Source organism: Rattus rattus, chromosome 6 (assembly GCF_011064425.1).
Source record: "Rattus rattus isolate New Zealand chromosome 6, Rrattus_CSIRO_v1, whole genome shotgun sequence".
Taxonomy (NCBI): Eukaryota; Metazoa; Chordata; class Mammalia; order Rodentia; family Muridae; genus Rattus; species Rattus rattus.
The window spans coordinates 2,990,743-3,013,794 of record NC_046159.1 but is presented as its reverse complement, the minus strand read 5'-3'; the positions used below and the strand labels follow the sequence as shown (position 1 = coordinate 3,013,794).

Below are 23,052 nucleotides of genomic sequence, written 5' to 3'. Positions count from 1 at the left end.
TTGTGGTGCAGTGATCTAGCATTTCATACCTTCCAAAGTCCCAAGAAACACACCATACTCCTGTTTTGTTGTTTGTGACTTTTTTTTTCCTTCTGGTTTTGATTCTATCTGCAGAAGAGGATGCTCCAGAGAGAAAGGGATCAGTTGGTCCTCAGAAGACAGATCAACAGGCTGTGTGCATGTGCACTAACTTTCCAGGAGAGCCTGACAAAAGTGGGCAGAAACCCCAGTAAGCTTGCAGCAAGCCCTGAGTTCCATTTTTGCTCGTTGTTATCCTTCTCCCTTTCCTATCGCGATCCCAGTGCCTGCCCGTGACATGTTCTCAGGAAGACTGCGGAAACAGGTCGACAGGTAGATTCTGTAGTACAACCACAAGGCTGGAGGAAAAGCGTCCCCAGAAGATAGATGTAGAAAGGACAGCTGTCAAGAATTGAGTGTCAGTGTGCTCACTGCCAGGGTGCGATCTTTGGATTTGTTAAAAGATTTCTGATCTACCATACACCAACTGTATGGCATACCTGTTTTTTTTTTTTTGGGGGGGGGTGATGCTAAGAATTTGAATTATGTAAGCATGGCAGATGATTCTGGAGCTATGGAAAATCCAACCCTCCCACCTCCCGCCTTGGACCCTGTAGTGTTAACAAAACAAAGGGAAGATCCTGGGAGAGCACCAGGATGTGGATGATAGAAAGGCCTGGCACAGCTTATGTAAGAACCGCTGTGGGAATGAAAGGAGACAGGCTCTGTGAGGTGAAGCTGGGAAGCGGGGTTCACGGGACCAACAGAAGGAACTGTCCTACTTAGCTTCAGTTGTCAGTTTGGAACAGCCTAGAGTTGTCTGAGAGGCAAGACTGCACTGAGGGATTACCCAGATCAGACGGGAAGTGGATATGTCTGCCGTTGGGGGAGGTGGGAATTTCCTTGATTGTTAACTGACTAAGAATGATCCAGCCCACCATGGGCAACATCATTCCTAGGCAGGTGGTCCTTGGCTCTACCTAGCCGAGCATCAGCCTGGGAGTGAGCCAGCAAGCAGTGTTCCTCCACAGTTTCTGCTTCAAGCTCCTGCCTGAGGTCTGGCTCGGACATCTCTCAGTGATGGCCTGTGACCTGGAAGTGTAAGCCAAATAAACTCTTCCCCTCCTAAGTTGCCAGAGTTTTCTCGAAGTCACAGGAAGAAACTAGAACAGGAACTCATTTTGGGAGCCATGAGCCAAGATGGTAACTGAGACCCTGTGAACGGACTAGATTTCGGCTGCTGCCAGAATTTTTATAATCAGCGTGGACATGCTCCACAGAGCGCTGCAGTCCCTTTATGGTTAGCAGAGTACCGATCGCAGAGGACACTGCATTAGCAGCTGTGAGGGAGAGAGCGATGCTTATGGTGGACTTAAAAGTAGCACAGAATAATCTGTGATTTGGTACAAAACAACGTTCAAATAAGCACAAATTAATTTAACAAATCCAAAGAACTTGTTATGCAGCAGACAGTTTTCCAGTCACCCTAGCACATGGTTCATCAGAAGGTGACCTTGGTGAGTGTAAAAGCCGATTGCATAAGATGATGAAGGCAGACACTGACGGGTTTAAAGGACTCTAAGCAAGGATTTAGTCTCAGGGTTCCTAAAGAGGGTTCGCTCCACATTTCATGTCTTTCCCTGGTGTCTCATTTGTCGAGACTGTTATAGGCACCAGAACTTTAGCAGTCAACAAAACAAGCCAGAATCCTTGCTCCCACAGCATTTATTCTTTGTTGGGGAAAATCAAGAGAGCCAGGTATAGTACCCTAGCCTTTCATCCAGCAGTCAGGAGGAAGAAGCAGATGGAACTCCATGAGTGTGAGGCCAGCTTGGTTTTACATACAGATCCTCTCAAAACAAACAAACAGAATCCAGAGAAATTAAAAATGAAATACTAAGACATTAAATAGTGGTGAATGTCTTGGAGAAATCCAAGAGTAGTGTTCAGGGACTGAGGGGAGGTTGCAGTACCAAAGACGTTCTTTAAGGAAGCTCTCACTTAAGAAGCAAGACATTTAAACAAGACGTAAAGCCTATGATATAGGAGGCTCTGGGCATTGGTAGCTAGAGACAGTTTTAAGAACAGTCTCAGAAGAAGAAACCGACCTCTCCATTCACAGAGCAGCCACGAGTCAAGGTGAAAACCCAAGGTGGAACTTGAGAAAGGGCAGAAGATAAGGTAGCAAGTAGTCAAGGACAGCACAGAATCTTAGAATTTTGCTTTTTCGTCACTTGGAATGTGAGCCCTGGGGGAGCTCAAGGCAGACTGAGATACTCTGTTAGGATCCTTCAGCCTTAGCAGTGTGAATGTGGACGCCATCTCTTCCTTCCCGTAAATCTCTTCCTTCATCTGTAAAATAGTGGCGATGATGATTCTACCTCGCGGGGGTGTTGTGATAATTAAATACGCCATGTGCAAAACATTTAGCAGTTACTTGACACAGAGTAGGCACGTTCTTTCTTTCCCTGTCTCCCTCCTGTTTCCTGGGCCTCCCACCTGGTGCTGGGAGGGAGAGGTGAGGGTGTACACAGAGTGACATCACTTCAGAGAGCTAGGGTAACAGTTTCATGGGTGGTTGATGATGTGGCTGTGAGGACAGACAGTGGTGGGTGGGTGGGCAGTCTTTTGGGCGGGGGCCTTGGCTCTCTCCAGGCCTCAATTGATGGAATTTTCTAGAAGGGGTATCAGTGCGGTCTACAGGAATGCACGTTTATCTGCCTCCCCGTTTAACTCTGCGGTGGTAACTGATGAATGGATGTCTTCTACCTCGCGTCCTGAGAGGTCTCCTCAGATCTGTCCAGTGGAGCAAGGGCACTCACTTCCTACAAACCAGCTCTCCTTGTGGCATCTGGGCAGAAGGCCAGCCTGGTCTACACAGAGAGACCCCCGTCTCAAAACAAAAAGAAGAGGTCCGGGCTGGGAGCTGCAGGCTTCAGACCGTCCGGGCAAAGGGACCGTGAGGGCAGCGGCTGGGGTCCGCCCCCGGCAGCAGCGCCGCGCGCGCCCTGTGGAGCAGATGGGCGGGCGGCCGCGTGCGAGCCTCGAGGCGGGGCGATCTGAAGCGCAAGCCCGGGGTCGGGGGTCCGCGTGGGCCGCCGCCCTCTCGGCACCACCCTCGCGCGCCCCCGCCCAGGCCCGTCCTGGTCGCCGCTTCCCGCCCTCGCTCTCTTCTCACAGAGCTGCGGCCGCTCCCTCCCGCGCGCGCGGCCGAGGCGGCGCGGAGCACCGAGCGCATCGATCGGCTAGCTCAGCGGCGGCCCGCCCGCCTGCCGGGCTCATCGCGCGCTCCGGGCTCGATTCGGCAGGCGGCGGCCGCGGCGGCTGAGGCGGCTGAGGCGGCAGCGCTGTGGCGGCTGCTGAGACGGCTGGGGAAGGCGGTGGCGGCGGCGGCTCGGCCCGAGTCCTGCTCCCGCGCCATTTCGACCCGGAGCGAGCGCGGCGCCGGCCTGAAGGCGGCGGCGGGAGCCTGAGGCGCGGCGGCTCCGCGGCGCGGAGAGAGGTAGGGCGCGGCGGCGCTCCTGGGCCGCTGCCCGGTGCGGAGCTCGGCGCGGCCGGGCGGGGCCGCGGCACTGAATGAAGCCGGCTCGGGGCGGCGGGCGCGGGGCGCCGAGGTCCGGCCGCCGCCGTTTCGCGGACCGGGCGGCTTTCCTTCCTGCTCTGGGCCGCGGCCGGCCCTCCGCGCTCGTCCGGCCTCCGCTCCCGGCCTCGGCTGCACCCGGCATCCGCGCTGGGCGCCCCGCGCCCGGCTCAACTTGTCGGGCTCGCGGGCTGTTCGGGGACGCCGCTTTCCCTGGCCGGCCGGGCTGTGGGTCTCCGGGGAGGTCGGGGCGGGAGGTGTTCGGACCCGGTGGCCAGAGGGCGTCGCGGTTCTCGGGGGGGAAAGGCGTCCGCCGCCGAGTTCGCGACCGCTCCCCTCCCCCACGCCTGTAAGGGCTGTGACATTGCCGCGGCCACAAAGGAGGAGGTGGAGGTAGGGATGGTGCTGGCAGAACAGGTGGCCCACGCCCTGCGCGGAAAGCCCGCGAGCGACCCGCACGGAAGCAGGAAAAGTTAATGCGGCAAGTCTGAGTGAGTGGCTTTGTGTCGTGAAGACACAGGGGGACGAACGGCAAGAGCCGAGGCAGGGGGCTGTCCCCGAGTGGAGCGCCGGCAGCTCGCCTCACGGCGTCAAGTTTGAATCGCCTGCTGTCCTCTCCCCTCAGTCCTGCGGTTTGTCCCTTGCCCCTTCCAGGCTCCAGAGTTCATTGTAGCATTCGGGCGGACCATTGAAATCCTCTCAGGCAGCCCAAGTCCCCAGCCAGCCTTGTTAAAGCTTGGTTATCATCAAGGCGAGGACTTAAAAGCAGAATGGCGAGCTGTTTGTTGTGGGAAAAAAAATCATCTGAGAAGAAATGTTGAAAAAGTCGGCTCATAATAGTCACTTCGGAATTCCCACCAAGTGACTGGTGTCACTCTTCGACCAGGGGTAGATTGCTGACCCTTCATGTGATAGACAATAGACATCAGATATGCTACAGTATCAGTACATTTAATTTGAAACTGTAGTCATTCACAAGCATCCTTGGTTTTAAGTGATTCAATATCTGTCCACAGTACACCCTAAATTAACCAACATTTCAGTCTGTAGGACTCCTTTATACCTACAAACAAATTATTGAGGGTCTCAAAAATCCTTTGGGAGGGCCTGCCAGTATTTACTATATTAGAAGTAACAATTTTTTCCAGTTTATTTAGAACTACAAGTAAAATGCCTGTTGGTAACATGAATGCATTTTTAATGAAAAAAATAAACTTTTTCTAGAACAAAGAATTAAAGTAGCATTTTTTTACCCATTAGCAATCTGTTTAATTGTGTCTTCATAGGAGATAACTGTATTCTTTCATATCTACATCTCATCTGCATCTGTATTCTCTTTATTGTGATTACAGGGCCTAGAGAACCAGTTGTCCTTGTAATAGTAAGAAGGCTAAAAAGCAATTGCTGTAAAAATAGTTCTAACCTCCTTATCCTGTTCCCTACCACACAAAGTTTTAGGGACCCAAAATTGCTCTTGTAAGCTAGCCACACTGTTTGTAGGAGGGAGGGGCAAAGGTCACATTTCCTTGTGATTCTTTTCATCTATCCCATTTGCCATGGTCCACATTTGTTATAAAACTTGAAGACACAGGTAAGTTAGGTTACAATTGGCTCACTGGATGGCTCCTGACAAGCAGCAAGAAAGGATAGGTGGGGCAAAGTAGGGCCGGAGTTGGATGAAGGTGTGATAACAATGGTTTTCTGACCTTTTGGTATTGTTCCTGAGGGCTTCAGGCCCAGGGTGAGGACGACAGTGAGTTGGAAAAACAAACTGCATTTTCCCCTCTTGGTACCAGTGTGAACAGTTCTTGGTCATCAATAAGTAGACTGTATTTTGTGTTTGTTTACGCTATATATACTTACACTGACCTGGAACTACTTACTGTATAATAAGTTGTCACTTTAGTACTGTTCTTTTCATCCATGTGTCTCTTTATTTGTAATAATATATGGTATCAAGGGGAAGGAGATAAAGAGAATATATTTATTTCAAAGTTTTGTTTGGAGTAGCAGACTAGAAAGTAACTGTTCTACCTGGGGTTGTTAACTGTATAAATTGCCGGTGCTTAGTGCACCTGGTGGGAGTGCAGCGTATTATAAACAAGGCACAAGTCGCAGGGATTACTGAGAATCTCTACATTCCTTCACATTTTTCTTCTTGCCAAAAAAAGTCTTTAATTCTGAATTGTATTCAATTTTATTTTCTTGTACAGAGGTACTAAGGTAGTTTTTAGTACTCAAAGGATTATGTTTGTTATAATTTATCTGATCTTACACCAAATAGTTAATTCCATTCCCCACAGATAGTTTATAGATTAAAATGTTACCAAATATCTTTATTTGCTTCATTGCCTAAATGTTTCTTTCCCCACAACAATTCAGTTTTAACACCAGCTTCCTATTTGGTTGCCTATCACTGCAGAACTCTGACGGCTTTAAAACTGTTTTCTGCGACAGTTGGCAAAGATGCTCTTAGGCTCTCTAACTTCAAACTTTTACTGCCCAGCCAACAATGAGTACTGCAAGGGTAGGTGTTGAGCTAGCTGTCAACAAGCTCCTGCGGGTGTGGCCACAGGGTATAGAGTATGGTGCAGGGTCCTTGTACTGAGTGAAGCCATGATACATTCCTTTGAGAGCCATTCGCTGCGACAAGAGTAGTCTGGCTGTTCAGATCAAACAAGCTAATGATAGAAGATGAAAGGACTGGTCTATTAAGTGTTGATGAGGGAGTTGTCAGTCATATAAGGGTTACTCTGTACAACTGCAGTCACTGAATTCAGAATGCCTTAGAGTTTTAGAGACAAAGGTGAGTGTTAACATACTGATAAAGTACTTGATAATCTTGTGTGGAACATGTTCTAATTTAGTTATATTTTATTATTTTTATTATAAGGCCTGCTGAAAATGACTGAGTATAAACTTGTGGTAGTTGGAGCTGGTGGCGTAGGCAAGAGTGCCTTGACGATACAGCTAATTCAGAATCACTTTGTGGATGAATATGATCCTACGATAGAGGTAAATGCTGCTTTATATTCTATGTACAATTTGTAAAGGGTGGCAGTCATCCTTTGTTTGAAAAAGATATCTCTTATTTTTATGTTTGTTAGAAAATTATATATGATGTCCTTAAGTTCCAAGGCTTTAAACTGAGTAATAGGGAACCATCGGTGCAAGGAACCCCACTTCTTTTGAGAACATGTCACAGAGAATAAGGTCCAAGATGCCAACTGTGTCTTGTATTTGCATTTTGATAAATATAATTTTATGATTTTGTGAAAGTTAAGAATAAAGCTTTGCATTTGATCTGCTCCTGGAAGGTTTGTTATTGTTGTTTTATGGGTTTGTTGTTATTGTGTTGTTGTTGTTGTTGTTTGGTGTCTTTTAGACAGGGTCTTACTATGTAGCGCTGGCTGTCTTGAACTCACTAATGTAGACTGGACTAGCTCTGAACTCACAGAGATCCATCTACCTGCCTCTGCTGCCCAAATGCTAAGATTGAACATGTGTGCCACCGTGTACCTTCAAAGTTATTTTTTGAAAATATTTTATTGTTCTGGATTTCTTGGAATGTTGATGTGGTGATAAAATTTGATCATATTAGAAAAATAGAATCACTTGATGGTTAAGTTTTTTTAAGCTTAATATGGTTTGATGAGTAAGATCTTTAAATTATTGTCAGACTTTTTTCATTTCATAGAATCTTAACTAACTAAAGGCCAACTGTTGAATAATAGAATTAAAACCTGAAAGAGAGCTTGAAAAATCAGGTAGTATATCCTGTTGCTGTCAATAGATTCAAGTTTTCCAGACCAAAGAAGACTTTAGTTAATCTCTAAGACTAGCAGGAAGGGCTATTCTTCAACAGTGCTTGTTAATTCCTGTACTACATGTGTGATATCCCAATCTTCTTAGATAGGTTCTAATGTACCCCAAGATGGGTCTTCCTTCAGGTAGCTGAGACCTAGCATGCAGTCCTGATCATCTAGCTATCTAGCTTCCACCCCTGAGTGACAAGGCTGCATTATAGGCCTGTGTGCCTCCATGCTCATTCTAGGCTGTGCTGGGGGGTTGAACCCAAGTCCTTTGGCCTGTTAGGCAATCCTATACTCACTAAGCTATATCCTTACTTCATGTACTAATTTAAAAAGAAGAAAAAAACGACTTCTGAAGAATTTTGTAGTGCTTCGGAATCTATGGCTATGAAATCTCAAGTAGGTCACAGGGCCCGGATGGGTCTCTGTTACTTCTTGAAGTATTAGAACATTGAAGGTTGATTAAATAGTTGTTAGGAAGTGTCAAGTAATTTTTTAGTAGTAGTATACCACTCTCTAAAAAGGTTGTTCTTCAACATAAAAATGACTCTTGTTTGCTTTCCAAGTTAAAAGAGTTACCTCAGTGAAGCAGAGCTCCTGTGTACTAACTATTCTTCATACATTTACTTTGACAGGTCAGTTGAATTGCTGTATGTAGTTCTCCTTTTTTCTTTGAGGAAGATCAAAAAGCTTACCCATTTTGACTGGTATTCTAAATACAAAGTTACTTGATATATTCAACCATTTAAATCAAATGTAAAAGGAAGTTTTAATAGAATGTATGTGAAATGGGGAAATTTTCCTGGAATTTGGAAGATGCTTTCAGCAGAAGTAACCTCCATTTTCCTTGAAAATGTGTTTCATTGTGCTGTCTTCTGTTACGTCAAAAAGCATTGTGAATATATACAGCATGAGATCAGAACTGTAGGAGCCTGGTAAAATAGAACTTAGGAAGCCGTTAGCTCACATTTGCTAAAATGTAATATACAGCTAACAATCTATTGTGTATAAGGAAGGCAGGAAAAAAGGCTATACATTTAAATTTCTTACCCTGGTTGTGGTTCCTACCACCCAGAAGACTTGACTCTGAGGAGCACTGATAACATGTGAACTTTGAACCTGACATTCCCCAAGATAGGTTAGCAGCTGGAGAAAAGTCTATACCTTATCTCATAATCTGTGGCAAGTTTGAGGAAACTGACATGGTCCTTTCTTGGTGTGGTTCACCTATAAGAAGGGCAAAGAGTGAAAGAGATTTGATTGATCAAAAACGCCACCTTCCTATGAGTACAAAAAGTTTCAATTGATGAAAAATGTCAGAGAGAAAATGACAGAGAGCATGGAAGCTGAGTCTGGGGACAGATGCTACTCCATACTCTGAGGCAGAAGGATTTCCAGTTCAAGACCTGCCTGGGTTACAGAGCAGGTGCAAGGACAGCCTGCACAACTTAGTGAGGCCCTTGTCTTACAGCGGAAAATGAAGGAGGGCTAGGATGTAGTCGCTGGTGAAATGCTTGCCTTTGGGATTCCATTCGTTTCTTTACATTAAGAAGTGGCAGGGAGCTTTACACAAATTTAAATGGTGATGCCATCACTTTTTTTAGTGATTTACAATTTGTAAAGTATGATCCTAGGAGGTGAAAGAGGGCAGTCATTGCTTCTTTGATTTTTATCTATAAACTTGTGAGGTGTTCTAACTTGTGTAAAGTATTTAGCTAGTTAGTGGAAAGACTGAATTTAGACTCTGTGAGACAAGTAAATTCCCACTGTGGTAAGTGAGAAAGTAGCTGTCTTTCAGACTAGGGAAGTATTCAGTAACCTTCTGGACTGTGCATCAGCTACTACGACTTGAATTTACTAAGGAAACTGCCACAGAACATGCTAATATTGGAGATAGTACATGTGCAAGTCACCTGGACTTCTGAAATTTTTTATCTTTTATGAAATGCACTAATTTTTCAATTAACTTCTCAGTGGGACATGGTTATTACAATCTCTTATGAAGTCCTCACACAACTCAACTAGAACTAGCAAAGAGCCAGAGTGTCAGCCCAGAGTGTCAGCCCAGAGTATCATCAGCCCAGAGTATCAGCCCAGAGTATCATCAGCCCAGAGTATCATCAGCCCAGAGTATCAGCCCAGAGTGTCAGCCCAGAGTGTCAGCCCAGATATCAGTGGTTCTGAGGCGAAGTAAAGCCTATGAGCTACACAGTTTTAAACATTGCTCAGATTATCAAATTCATGTCCCGGTGAGAACTTTTATTTTGATTTTCAAGTATGACATAGGTTTAAAGTTCACTTTTTGTAAAGTTAGGTTACTGTGCATTTTTTCCTTACTCTAAAGTTGTATTAAAACTTTCTAACTTGAAAATAGTCTCATTTTAAAAGCTGTTTTGTTTGAAGAAAACTTTCCTCTAAAGCTGTGGCCAGCTCGTCTCCCTTTCTTGCGCGCCCTCTACTGGTAACTCACTTGCTTTTGTAATGACAATGAAAACAAGGTTGTTTTTTGTATTTTTAACCTGTAGATGCAACCTGTGATTATATCAGTTTATAAATCTATCAGCTTTACTTGGGAGTCTTCTGTGTAATTAATACTTAAGAGGAAAGGAGGCTGTGTGGAGAGCACAGGATGCATTTCCTTTGTGAACACTGCTTGGACTGAGCTTGTTGGACTTGTTAGACTAAAAGCTACAGTGCACCCTGAATGTGCTTGCTTGAGCTTGATACGTGCCTTTTAGTATCCTTGTTTTCAAAATTCTGATAATATTTGAGTTCATATTTTTGAATTAATGGTAGGTTTATCTCTTAAGGAGTAGTGCACATTTCATTTTCTCTAATGTAAAGTGTTAGTTATCCTAATTCCAGAACTTAGAATTCAGAAAATAAGTTTTTGTTTTCTTTATTCCTACTTCAAAAGAATTTTATGATCTTATATTTTATCATGAGAACAAGATCTTTAATATTCTTATTCACCAATCAAGATAGAAATCTTGAACTGTCAGTTCTAGCTTGTTTTTCCTGGGATTTGTCCAGACCTGTTGTGGTTTGACATGGTAACTAGAACTGTAAAGACCACTCTAAGTACAGATGTCTAGTGACTGTGTGCTTCTGGGCAGTCACTAATCGCCAGTGACCTGGATCCCACTTTGTGGTCAGTAGTGGCGGGCGTGGTGTACTATATGAAAGAATGGACTTGTATAGCACTTTTCATTTTATGAAGGGATATTTGTTGTTTTTAATCCTCACTTGAATATCTGTCCTGTGCATGATTGTATCCATTGTTGTCCCTGAAAGAACAGTGGCTTGGAGCAGGTGGGAGATAGAAGTAGTTTGACAAGTCCATACCACATGAAGGAAGCTGCCAGGAGACTCCCGGCCTGTCTGGTGATTAGATTTCTGTCCTAGGCACCTGCATGTCAGAATGTCTTTAGATTGGGAATTAAGATTATATTCATCTTCTCTACACTACTCCTTAAAACATTGCACTGAAAATCACATAGAACAAAATAACCTTTTTAAGTGTGCAGCCAGAGATGCTAGTCCTTTATAAGAGTCATAACCATCACTGCTACCTATCTACTTCCAGGATATTCTCATCACACCAGAAAGCCCCACACCCATTAGTGGTCACTCCCCAAATCCTTCTCCTTCCAGTCCGGCAGCCATTAACTACTGTCTGCTTGCATGTGTATATTCTTTTTATTTTTTTTTTTTTAAGATTTATTTATTTTATGTACATGAGTACACTGTAGCTGTCTTCAGACACACCAGAAGAGGGCATCAGATCTCATTACAGATGGTTGTGAGCCACCATTTGGGTACTGGGAATTGAACTCAGGATTTCTGGAAGAGCAGTTAGTGTTCTTAACCATCGACCCATCTCTCCAGCCCCCGCATGTGCATATTCTTAATATGTCATTTAAGGGAATCATGTATCATCTAATGTAGCTTTTGTGTCTGGTATATATTTCTTTAGTCTCATGTTTCTCTTTGTAGTTCTGACTGGCTTGGAACTTGCTTTGTAGACCAGGCTGGCCTTGAATTCTGCCTCCCAAGTGCTGGGATTCAAGGTGTGCACCACTGTTACCTGGCCTTGTGTTTGATTTTTACATACATGATTCCAGGTCCTTGTTACAAATTTCATTCCTTTTTATGGAAAGGTTCTCTCATGTAGACATCCCACATTTAGTTTTTGCTTGATCATCTGTCTTACTCCCTGCTACATACCTTTATCTCCACTAAGTTAAGATGAACTGTACTTGTATGTTTTCTCGGCTCCTGTCTTAAGTGACCTCCTTTCCCCTGTCTTTAAGGCAAAGTTGATCTCTTGTGTAGTACCATTCTACTTTGTCCTGCTTAGTGTTAACATTTATTTCTGTCTGTTTAATTCTTATATACATTTTTTTCCTCTGGATCTTCTTCTTCCATATACAGATTGAGCTGTTGTGTTGGTACACACCTGTAGTTAGTTCTATCACTTGGAGGACCGAGGCAGGAGAATTTTGAATTTGAGAACAGTCTGGGCTACATAGTTACTCTATTTCAGAAAAACCCACCAAGCAAGTATGGTAGTGCCTGCCTTTGATCCCAGCTCTTGGACGTAGAGGTAGCTCCTCTCTCTGAGTGTAGACACTGCCATATACAGCAGCTTCAGGACTACCCTCTCTCTGAGTGTAGACACTGCTGTACACAGCAGCTTCCAGGACTACCGTTTCAGGGAAAAGTAAAAAAACAAAGAGAAGAAAAAGAAAGATAAAACAATTTTTCTGGTGTCTTTTTGAAACTATATACAGATTGAATATCTTACACGAAATGTTTAGAACCAAACATTTTTCAAATTTCAGTTCCAAGGATTTTGGAATATTTGTGCAAGTTTTATTGCCTGAACATCCTTAATCCAAAAATTTGGACTTTAGAACGTTTCTGCTTCAGATTAAGGAGCTGTAATAACCAGCACAAATGTGGCCTTTAGGATCACAGTAACTGTTCTTGGGTATAGGAACATAGTGGGTAGGAGTGAATTTATCAATTATCTATTTATCTATTCATGTACTTCACATTCTCCCCTCTTCTGCAGTCGATTGGAGATTTTTAAGAGAGTATCATGTACCCTAGGCTGGCCTTACACTGGATTCACTAGACTCTGACCTCAAACTCTTGATCCTCATGCCTCAGCTCCCAAGTGAGTTCTGAGATTACAGACACGTGTCACCCAAGCCCCAGCCTTGGCTCTTCAGGTCTGTTAATTGGTCATGTCCAGCCACTATGCATATTTCTAGCTATCTTTGAGAACTGAGTGTACAGTCTTTATAAACAGTGGTGTGGAACACACCATTCTTTAATGCATTTAAATCTTTAGAAAGGTAATAATATAAAGTGCTAGACAATTAATAGAGAAAGTAAATTTCATAATTTTTCCCCATAGGTATTACTAAACAGTGAAAAGTACTTGTAATACATGTTAAGAAAATAGCAAACCACTGCAGAGGTAAATCCCCAAATAACATGTGAGCTGATGTTTCAGCTCCCCTATTCATAAAGAAAGACAAAGGCACAGCCTAAAGGTAGAGACTGGCTGAGGTAGTACCTGTAAGCGCTTAGCACACTGTTGGGCCTGTAAGTAAGAGCTCAGCACACATGGGCTGCTGTAATCACTATTAATCATAATAGGAGTCCTCTCAGTGAAAGTTTCATAGTTTTCTGTTCACTGTTGACTGTCTTCCCAAGTTGATTATTCTAAAAAAAAAAAAAAATGAGCATAAGTTGTACTAGAAAACCACATACTGTATTCTGGTCATTGGATTTTTCTTCTCTTGAGTGATCTCCCACCCTGACCCCAATTCCTCGTAATGGTTCTACAGATGAAGTTTGTGTTCATTAAAACATAAAGGCAGGCAAACACTTTTTAAAAAGTTATACAAGTTAACAAAAAAAAAATTACAAAGGAATCAAAACATAGAAGTATGAGGATTCAAACAGCAATATTATTCCTCATAAAACCACAATTATTTTTACCATATGGAAACATTTCTTCAAAATAGAAACTCAAAATCTCTGTTAGTGACGAATGGGTGTATTCTCAGTGTTGCTTGGGAAAGATGTAGTGCACAGCCTATGTGTACCAACATTTTTGTCTTTTTTTTTTTTTTTAATATTGAGTTTTCCCAGGTAGTCTAGGCTAGTATTAAACTCAGTGTATAATTGTTCAGGTTGGGCTCCTCCCTCCCTGGATTACAGATTATCATAAATGTTCTAAAATAGTGTATATTATTCTGATTGTGTCAATATTATATGGTTTGAATGGCAGTGCCATATATAAAATTTGCTAGTACTTTGTAGTTAAAAGTGACTTACCTTATTAAAATTCATGAAATCTTTTAATAACTTATCTTTAACTTATACTTAGCTTTAGAAGACACTTAAAACACTGAAGAATATTTAAAGCTGAACTGCTAATTTAAAGAGCACTCTTGAAACTAATAAAAAGGATAAAAATAAAAAACAGTAGTTTTGGGGTTGGGGATTTAGCTCAGTGGTAGAGCGCTTGCCTAGCAAGTGCAAGGCCCTGGGTTTGGTCCCCAGCTCCGAAAAAAAAAATTAAAAAACAAAAACAAAACAAAAAAAAACAACAGTAGTTTTATGTAGTTTCATTTCAGATGAGCAGTGTCTTTAGTACAGAATATTTAAGAGAGGTTGGTACAATCTTTAAAAAATTCTGTTGTGTTTATATTAACATAATTATAATTAAAATTACATTTAGTTTTTTTATTTGTATTTATATTAAATAGATGCATCCGTTTAACAGTTATTTACTGATTCCTGTGATATTTAAGACTTAGCACCGCTACTTTTCAGTCCAAAACTGGGTTGGGGTGGGCAGGCATGGGTGTAAATAAATTCACAGTTGAAATACATGGCACAAAGGACATATTGGGAATGTTGGAGAAGAAACGTTCTTTAGATTTTGTTTTTAAGATAGAAGGAAAGTAGAATTGAGAGACTAAGCAGATGACATGATCAACATTTAAAGAATAGTCCTCTGCTTCCTTAAAGAGAACAAGTCCTAGGAGTCCAGGAAGTAAACCAGTACCTGCCTGAGACTAGACAGTGCCATGGACTAGGTGTCTGAATCAGTATCTTCATGTGTTCTAGGGGTGACTGATGGGGCAGTGGTGGTGGTGGGTGCCTGGATTTGCAGTATATTTTGAGAATAGACAAATGGTGTGAGTTTGTCTAATATTGTGAGTTATTATTGAATACCTATATAAATTTTTGTAAGACCTTTTAAGATACCTTGTTAGTGTTTAACTTGCCATTTTTAACTAAACTGTTATTTCCTTAAAGTCATCATAAATGGCATTGTGTCAAAGGCTATGAACATGTATATTACTTTAAATAAATACAGAATTGCTTTCCAAAAGGAATGTGCCTCATTTTATCACCAGAAATGATTTCATTCCACCTGCAGTACCTTCTTGCCAGCAGAGTACATTTTATTTAGAAGTTCTGTACTACTTCACAGATAGAAAAAAAAAGTCACTTTTGCTGGGGATAATTCCCCCACATGGAATAACTTTTATTGCTTTTTTATTGTGCTCGGTGGGTTTAAGTGACTTTATTTTGTCCTAATTTCCTGAGGATAGTAGTAAGTTACTACCTGGTGTCCCTTCTTTGAAGGCCAGAAATAACACTAATTTAAATGTGAAATATTGGTGCTTTTCTTTGTTCCATCATTAACTAGTGTCCTTGTTGAATCTATTTTTGAATTGGTTGAGCTTTGATAACGTGTACTTTGATAATATGATTCTTTTTTTTTCTTTCTTTTTTTTTTTTTGGAGCTGGGGACCGAACCCAGGGCCTTTGCGCTTGCTAGGCAAGCGCTCTACCACTGAGCTAAATCCCCAACCCCATGATTATTTTTAATAAAGGAAATAAATTTGTTTTCAGAATACTTCAAATCTGTGAAGTTATTTTACAGGCCTACCTACAGGGATTGGCAGATTTTTCTGTAAGGGCTACTTGGGTCTTAGTCACATCATCTTCGGGGATTCAGAGTTGCTGACTTCAGAATCCTTTCAGTGTGTAAAAGCTAGTTCTTGGGGCATACAAAACAGTGGGCTAGATAGATCTTGGTCTGGGGGGAGGTGTGTTGTTAAGCTTTTTGTTAAAAACCTCTTGGGGTTTTAGATGCTACATTGATAGAGAGCTTTGTTTTGTTTTCCCCTACTTTCTGTCAATAACATGAAATTAGAACAAAATATTTAGTGTACATATATCATTTTAAGTTAATTTATTAATTTCCATGTGTGTACAAGTGTGCATACCCTGGTATATGTAGTGGTTAAATAATTGTGGGTGTTGGTTCTCTCCTACTGTGTGAGATCTTGGGACCGGTCTCAGGTTGGCAGATTGAGTGACAGGCATCTCTTCAGCCCCAAATATCACTTTTTGTTCTGCTTGCTTTTTGCCTTCTTTTCAGTCCTGTGGCTTCTTTCCAGATGACACTTTGTTATATAGCACTTTTGACCCTTAGTTTTTGTCAAGTTGCCCTGTCTTCTATGTAGCACAGGAACCACATGCTTCTGAAGATACTGGCTGTAGTTAAATAACTTCATAGTGACTGAATTCTTTAACAGAAACCCATTGTTTGCAACTAGCAGCATTGTTTATAAGTAGGCTGTGGGGACTGGAGAGATGGCTCAATGGTTAAGAGCACTGGCTGCTCTTCCAAAGGTCCTGAGTTCAATTCCCAGCAACTACATGATGGCTCACAACCATCTGTAAGGATCTGATGCCCTCTTCTGATATGTCTGAGGACAGCTACAGTGTATTTATATGCCTAAAATAAATCTTAAAAAAATATATACGTAGTCTGTGGATTATACTTTATGACAAGTACATGCGGCTCGGAATTTTGCTGTCAGTATATACATCAGGAAGGGAGCAGAGTGAGACAGCTTTCCGAGTTTGAGTGAGTGAGTGTTCATTACAGAAACATCTTATAAAATACCTGCAGAGACAGCTGTATTTTGTGTGTGTACTGTCAAATGGGGTCTGAAGGTTTTGTAAGTTGTTAGGGACAGGGGCACACCTGCAATGCTGATACTTAGGAGGTAGAAGAGACCAGAGTGTGGGGCTATAATTATAGCTCAGTGGTAGACCATATGCTTAGCGGATGTGAGGTTCTGGGTTTAATTCTCAGCATCAAGAAAATGAATTCAGAAAGTAAAAGCAAAAGCTAAACAAAAAAATATATTTAGCGTCAGTACAAAAGAGAGACGAGAGCTGAATCTCTATAGAAATTACCTCTGTCAAGGACATGGACCTTACTTAGGGCTGGTGAGATGGCTCAGCAGGTAAAGGGACTAGCCAAAGCCTGATGATCTGAGCTTATTATTATAAGTTAGTTATCTGACATCTAAGTCATCATGAATAAGAGTTGTGAGAGCTATTTTTGTAGTATTAATATTTAATACATTCTTAATCTAACCTGCATAATTACAAGTTTTAATCTTCACATAATGTGTGTGTATGCAAATCAAAGTTTGCCACTGGCTTGGATTGGTTTGGTTTGGTTTCTTTGGTTGGTTGTGAACCTAACCTTTAATGGCTGAGCCATCTCTCCTGGCTGTGTTTAAGTGTGTAGTTTAGCAGCATTGTATTCACAGTGTTGTGTGACAATTAGCACTGTTTGCATTTAGAAATTTTATGTTCTATCCCCATTAAACAATACTTCTAATTGTCTCTTCTTAGTCCTAAGGGGAACTTCTGTTGTTTTGTCTCTCTGAGTTTTCCTATTCTAGGTGTCTATTATATATGCAATAATAAAATGTTTGGTGTCTGATTCCTGTGACTTAGCATATATGTTCAAGGTTCATCTATGTTGTAGCATGTGTTCAGAATATTGTCCCTCCTTATGACAGAACCATATTTGATTGATTTACATAATTACATTTTGATAGTCCATTTGTGATTCAGTATGCACTTTGGTTGTTTCTGTGTTTTAGCTACAGAGTCTCTGCGTGTGTGCGTGTGTGTGTGTGTGTGTGTGTGTGTGTGTGTAGGAATTGAATGGCTACATTAACTTTCAAAGCTAAACTGTTTTTTCCGTGGTTCCTGTACCATTTAGCATTCTTAATAGCTCTGCCCAGCAATTAGTTTTCTACAGCCCTCTAATACTCAAATACGTTGTTTTCTGTTTTTTTGTTTGTTTGTTTGTTTTTGTTTCTTTGGCCGGGATGCATTAAGACAAGGTCTCACTATGTAGACTTGGCTGGCCTGGAATTTGCTATGTAGACCATGCTGGCCTTGAACTCACAGAGATTTGTCTGCTTCTGCCTCTCAAGATGCTTGCTAATAACCATCCTAATGAGTGCTAAATGGTGTCTGATGGTTTTGATTTGCAGGTCTCCTAATGATCTCTTCGAGTGCTTGCTGACCACTTGTCTGCTTTGGAAAATGTCTGAAGTGCTCTGCCTATTTGGACTGGGGTCTTCTGTTGCTAAGTTGCTTATATACATGTTTTAAAAGGTGCACTGTAATAATCCAGACTGTGTTTCTACCTTCTCAGGACTCCTACAGGAAACAAGTAGTAATTGATGGAGAAACCTGTCTCTTGGATATTCTCGACACAGCAGGTCAAGAGGAGTACAGTGCAATGAGGGACCAGTACATGAGAACTGGGGAGGGCTTTCTTTGTGTATTTGCCATAAATAATACTAAATCATTTGAAGATATTCACCATTATAGGTGGGTTTAAGTTGAATATGAAAGTTGACATGTGAAATAATGATAGTTTACATTTATTGATTCTTTGCTAGTTGTTAGGCCTGCACAATCTATTTAAAGTTGAAAACATTTGTGTCAAGTATATAGAATTCCTGTTTTACGAATACATCTCTTAAGGTTACAGTAGTTACATAACTTGTCCCTGTTTGTACAGATAGGAGGGTGCTGGCTGAGACCAGGCCTGTCTGACGCAAGGGCCTGCCTTGGTACTCTTACCTATCCTGCACTAGAAAAGTAAGGTTCTTACTTTGTTAGATGGATAAAAGTGCCAACGAGAAACAGAAACATGGAAAGAAGGTTTGGGATGGTGTCACTCCAGTGGTCTTAAAAATAAGTATGTTTTATTACAGAATTTCATTGGTTGGGTAAGCAGTAGCCTTAAGTGGGCTTTTTAAAAATATGTTTAGATGGTTCTAAGAGGTTGAAGAATTAGAACAATTACTGGCTTTTATTTTAAGAGTCTGAGAAATGTACACATACTTACTTAATAATAAATGAAATGTATTTTACATTCTTTCCTTGGTGGTTTACAGTATTCATTGCACTGCTTATTAAGCAATTCTCCCCCTTCTTGGCTGTGCCTCCTAACTGTGTGTTAGCCTCATTAAGTGTAGCATACTCATTAAGATGCCTGGGTTTAAGGTGAAGTGACTGTGGGAGTACTTTTCTGTAGAGGTGTTCAGGGGAACTTGTTGATAGGAGACCTGGGGAATAACCCTTCCTATCAGCATCTTGGAGATTCACAGAAATTGTGAAGGAATACATTTTCCCCCCAAATTTAGAATTTATTTACACATTATATTGACAACAAAACATAAAAAGGATTTTGAACAGAATACACATTATATTCCCTTTAATGTTGCCCTTTTTTTTCTTTTTTCTTTTTTTTTTAAAAAGCAAAAAACAAACAAACAAACAAACAAAAAACCAAAACAGTCTTCAGGGCTGGGGAAGGGCTCAGCAATTATTGACTGTGTGGCTTTTCCAGAAAACCAAAGTTAAGTCCCAGTTTCCATGCCAGGCATCTCCTAACCACATGTAACTGTATCTCCAGGGAATTCAATACTTGTGGCCTTCACTGTCACCTGAATTCACATGCATATACCTATACACAGACACACATATACTTGGTTAAAAATTAAAACTAAAATCAGTCTTTAATGGTTGTCTTTGTCTGAGTAATGCAGGAATCCCCTTCCCATTAGTTTATTGTCTGATGTTTCACTCATGCCACCTCATCTAAGTATGAAAATGTGAAATGGAAATTTCAAAAAATAAAGGATTCCTGAGTTTTGACTATCTTTTATTACATATTGTTAGAGTTTTTTGTTTTATTCTTCTTTTACTATATTGTCAATTGTCCATTAAAGTGTATTATTGATGTGTACATTGGTACTATCCCCAATTTCAAACACGCATTCAAGTTTCTTAGAATATTTACCCACAGATGGTAGGGAAGAATCCTTGGAAATGTCAGAGTTATGTTGATGCCATTAATTCATGTTTGGGTGAAAACAAACACAGTTTTTCCTTGAGGTAGGGTTTACTATGTAGCTTCGGCTTGCGAGGAACTCACTATCCAGACTGGACTGGAATTCACAGTGCTCCTTCTGCCTCTGCCTCCCTAATGCTGGGATTGAAGGCCTGAGCCACCATATCTATTGGATGAAAATATTTTCAACTGTATACATACACATTTACGTATATATCTTGTTTGTAAGATATTTTAAACATTTTGATTTGAAACTTTAGTATATTTCTTATTTTATATATGCATATGAACAAACAGATATGTAAGGTTTTTGTTTTAGAGGGAAAATAAGAGAAATGAGGACATTTTGGTAGGGTAGAAACTAGGATTCATATGAAGAAACAATTCAATACAGTTTTGTAAGATGAAGTTGAGGTCAAAGTTTGAAGTATTTTTGTGTTACTTATGCTTCTGCTTCCATTTGTTTCTTCCCCAGAGAACAAATTAAAAGAGTAAAGGACTCTGAAGATGTGCCTATGGTCCTAGTAGGGAATAAGTGTGACTTGCCTTCTAGAACAGTGGACACGAAACAGGCTCAGGAGTTAGCAAGGAGTTATGGGATTCCATTCATTGAGACCTCAGCGAAGACAAGACAGGTGAGTGCCACCGGAGAGATGTGCGCCTACTCTGCCGGGTGCTCCAAATGATGCTCACCACTGTTCTCCATTTCCTAATGGTATCATTGGGGTCTACTTGCCACCATAACTATTGTTACATGTTCCTCATTTCATGTGATTCTCCAGTCTTTCTATTATTCTAACATAGAAAATAATGTTTATTTGGCAAATGTCTTCTCAAGTAGATAGTACTTCTTATCTAGGAACCACAATATTACTTTGGATCCCCCCACCCCCCATGTATGCACAAGAGAGAGGGGGGTGTAGATAGATGGTAGGGGTTGCAATGGTCTCTGTACCCAGCCTGGGGTTGTACTCTCAGTCCCCTAAGTCTGTCTTGCAGGTGCTGGGATGACAGATGTCCTCCACTATGCCTGGTATTCCGTTTTCTTTTCATTTTGAAATTGTTTCTTCTGCCTAGAGTACATTTTACATTTAGGATTCAAGAAATGTGGAAATTTTTTCCCACTGAAATGATAAAGACAGAATGATGGAATAAAGTTTGACTTTCCTGTTTTAGAAGCAGTTTTTAGGATTTGTTGAGTTGTATTTGAAGAATTATTTTTTGGCGGAAAGTTTTTGAGGGTCTATTCTTTAGGGAGAAAGTTGTGATTAAAGTAAGGGAATATTTAGAAAGCAACTAGATATTCTTAAAAAGTGAGTTTCTGTAGTTTGACTGTCCATGGGTATCTCCTGCGTGCCAGTTGGTTCACAGTTTACTTAGTTTATAGAGACTTGGTGTGCATCACTCGGCTTCAGGGTAGGGAGCTATTTTATCCAAGTCCATCCCGCAGTCCAAAGGCATGAGAGGTTTGTTTCTATGTTCTATTTCCAAGTCTTCTTGATTTTATTTAGAAGCAGCCCAGAACATATAATATAATATCTGTAACTTTTCCCTAAGTCCTCCTATGAAATAATTCAATGTAAGGAATTTTATTGAAAACACACTGTATAGATTTTACCATTAATACTTTACTCCTTCCATTGTTTAAACTTGCAAAGGCACCTTTCATACTAGTGAACATCAATCATAGTTGACATTTCATGGAGAAAAGGAAAAGCCCGAGACTGGGCTGGCTGTAAACACAGAAGAAAGGGCCTCTCAGACTAGAATATGCACACAAATCAGCTGACCTTATTAAAGTCAAAGTCCAGACATTGTGTTTGTGTTGAAGCCCATGTTGCGCATTCCTTTGCATTGTCGGGTGGTGCTGGTTGGGGAGTTGGGCCACAGTTTGAGTAGAAGCCATAGAGCACAGTGAAAGGAGTCTCTTGGCTTATCATCTCTGGGTTGCTCTCCACCTCTCATTTGGTAAGAGCCTTAAATAGCTACATTTAATTTATTATTTGTGTTTGACATTAATGCTTTGGTATACTGTAGTTCATTATTGATTTAGAACACTACCTATTCTCCTTTTAAAATAGCTTTCTAGCTTTAACAGTGTTTTGTGACACACATACTACCAACACCTTTAAAAATTTAGAAATTTAAAAATTTGTTTTGCTTTGTTTATGTTTGGTTTTTGTGTTTTGACAGAGACAGCCCAGGCAAATCTCAGACTTACTATGTAGTAGAGGCTGGCCTTGAACTCTCGCCTCTACCTCCCATGTGTTGGGATTACAGGTATATGCCACCATGCCCAGTTCATTTTGTCAGGTTAAAGGCATACGGTATAGAAATAGATGAACTTAAATTTGGTTTTTAGATAGTGTGAGTTGTCTAACATGTATAGAGTTAAGATATACAGACACTTCTTAAGCCGTGCTTGGCCCTTCTTGTATTTATTTGTATTTTATGGATTTTTTTATACAATATATTGCCTAACTGTAACTTGAATGCTCACTTTTCACTAGACTTGTTTGATTTAGAAATTAATTTGCTTTGAAAAATCATTAATAGTTCTTAAAAAATAATTTAATATTTTAAAGTTTTGGAAGATTTTAAAGAGCTACTCCAAATAATTTTGGTAATTTATAATATCCAAGGTACATTTTAATAAATTTTACCTTCAATTTTGGGGAAGATTTGAAGCTCCTTTTGGAGCTCCTTTTGGGGAGTATTTTGTTACTGTCTTTTATTTGCTTATTTGTGTGTGTGTGTGTGTGTGTGTGTGTGTGTGTGTGTGTATTTCATGTATGTGAGTACACTGTCGCTGTCTTCAGACACACCAGAAGAGGACATCAGATCCCAGATGGTTGCGAGCCACCATGTGGTTTCTGGGATTTGAACTCAGAACCTCTGCAAGAGCAGTCAGTGCTCTTAACCTCTGAGCCAACTCTCCAGCCCTGCTTATTTGTTATTTTAGCTACATATACCCGTCCTTAATGTATTTGTCTGCTTGAAATTTTGTTGTTTTTCCAGCTTAACAAAAGCACCAACAGACTTGTATTTATGGTGGTAGGAACTGAGCATTTCACTGAGAAGTTCTGTGATACAAGTCAGGGCATGGCAAGCATTTTCTATAGAGACCCAGAGAGCAAAGTGGTATCTTAAACATTATTTTCCCTAAAAAGCCTTGAAAATTAAAACTGCTTGTCAGCTAATACCAGAGCAGTTGACCCTGCCTGTATTTGGCCTTTAGGTTGTAGTGTGCTAGTCTCAACCTTTATAGAAGGCAACCGATAAGACTCCAGTAGATGCATAAGACCTTCGACCTACAACAGGCTGATTTTACCATTTTAAAGCTAAATTTATATATTTAATGA

General features: G+C 41.0%; 1 protein-coding gene across 3 annotated transcripts in view; it reads left to right on the top strand.

The window, feature by feature from the left end:
- The first annotated feature begins 3,359 nt into the window (after positions 1-3,359).
- Positions 3,360-23,052, top strand: part of Kras (KRAS proto-oncogene, GTPase) — a 32,759-nt gene continuing 13,066 nt past the window's right edge. The window contains exons 1-4 of one of the 3 annotated variants that reach the window (XM_032905399.1): positions 3,360-3,520; positions 6,492-6,613; positions 17,981-18,159; positions 20,166-20,325. In XM_032905399.1, the coding sequence (XP_032761290.1) occupies positions 6,503-6,613; positions 17,981-18,159; positions 20,166-20,325 (450 nt within the window). In that variant the 5' untranslated portion in view covers positions 3,360-3,520; positions 6,492-6,502. Of the gene's footprint in view, positions 3,521-3,998; positions 4,090-6,491; positions 6,614-17,980; positions 18,160-20,165; positions 20,326-23,052 lie in introns of those variants that run through there. The other 2 variants (XM_032905396.1, XM_032905397.1) reach the window with 2 other exon arrangements.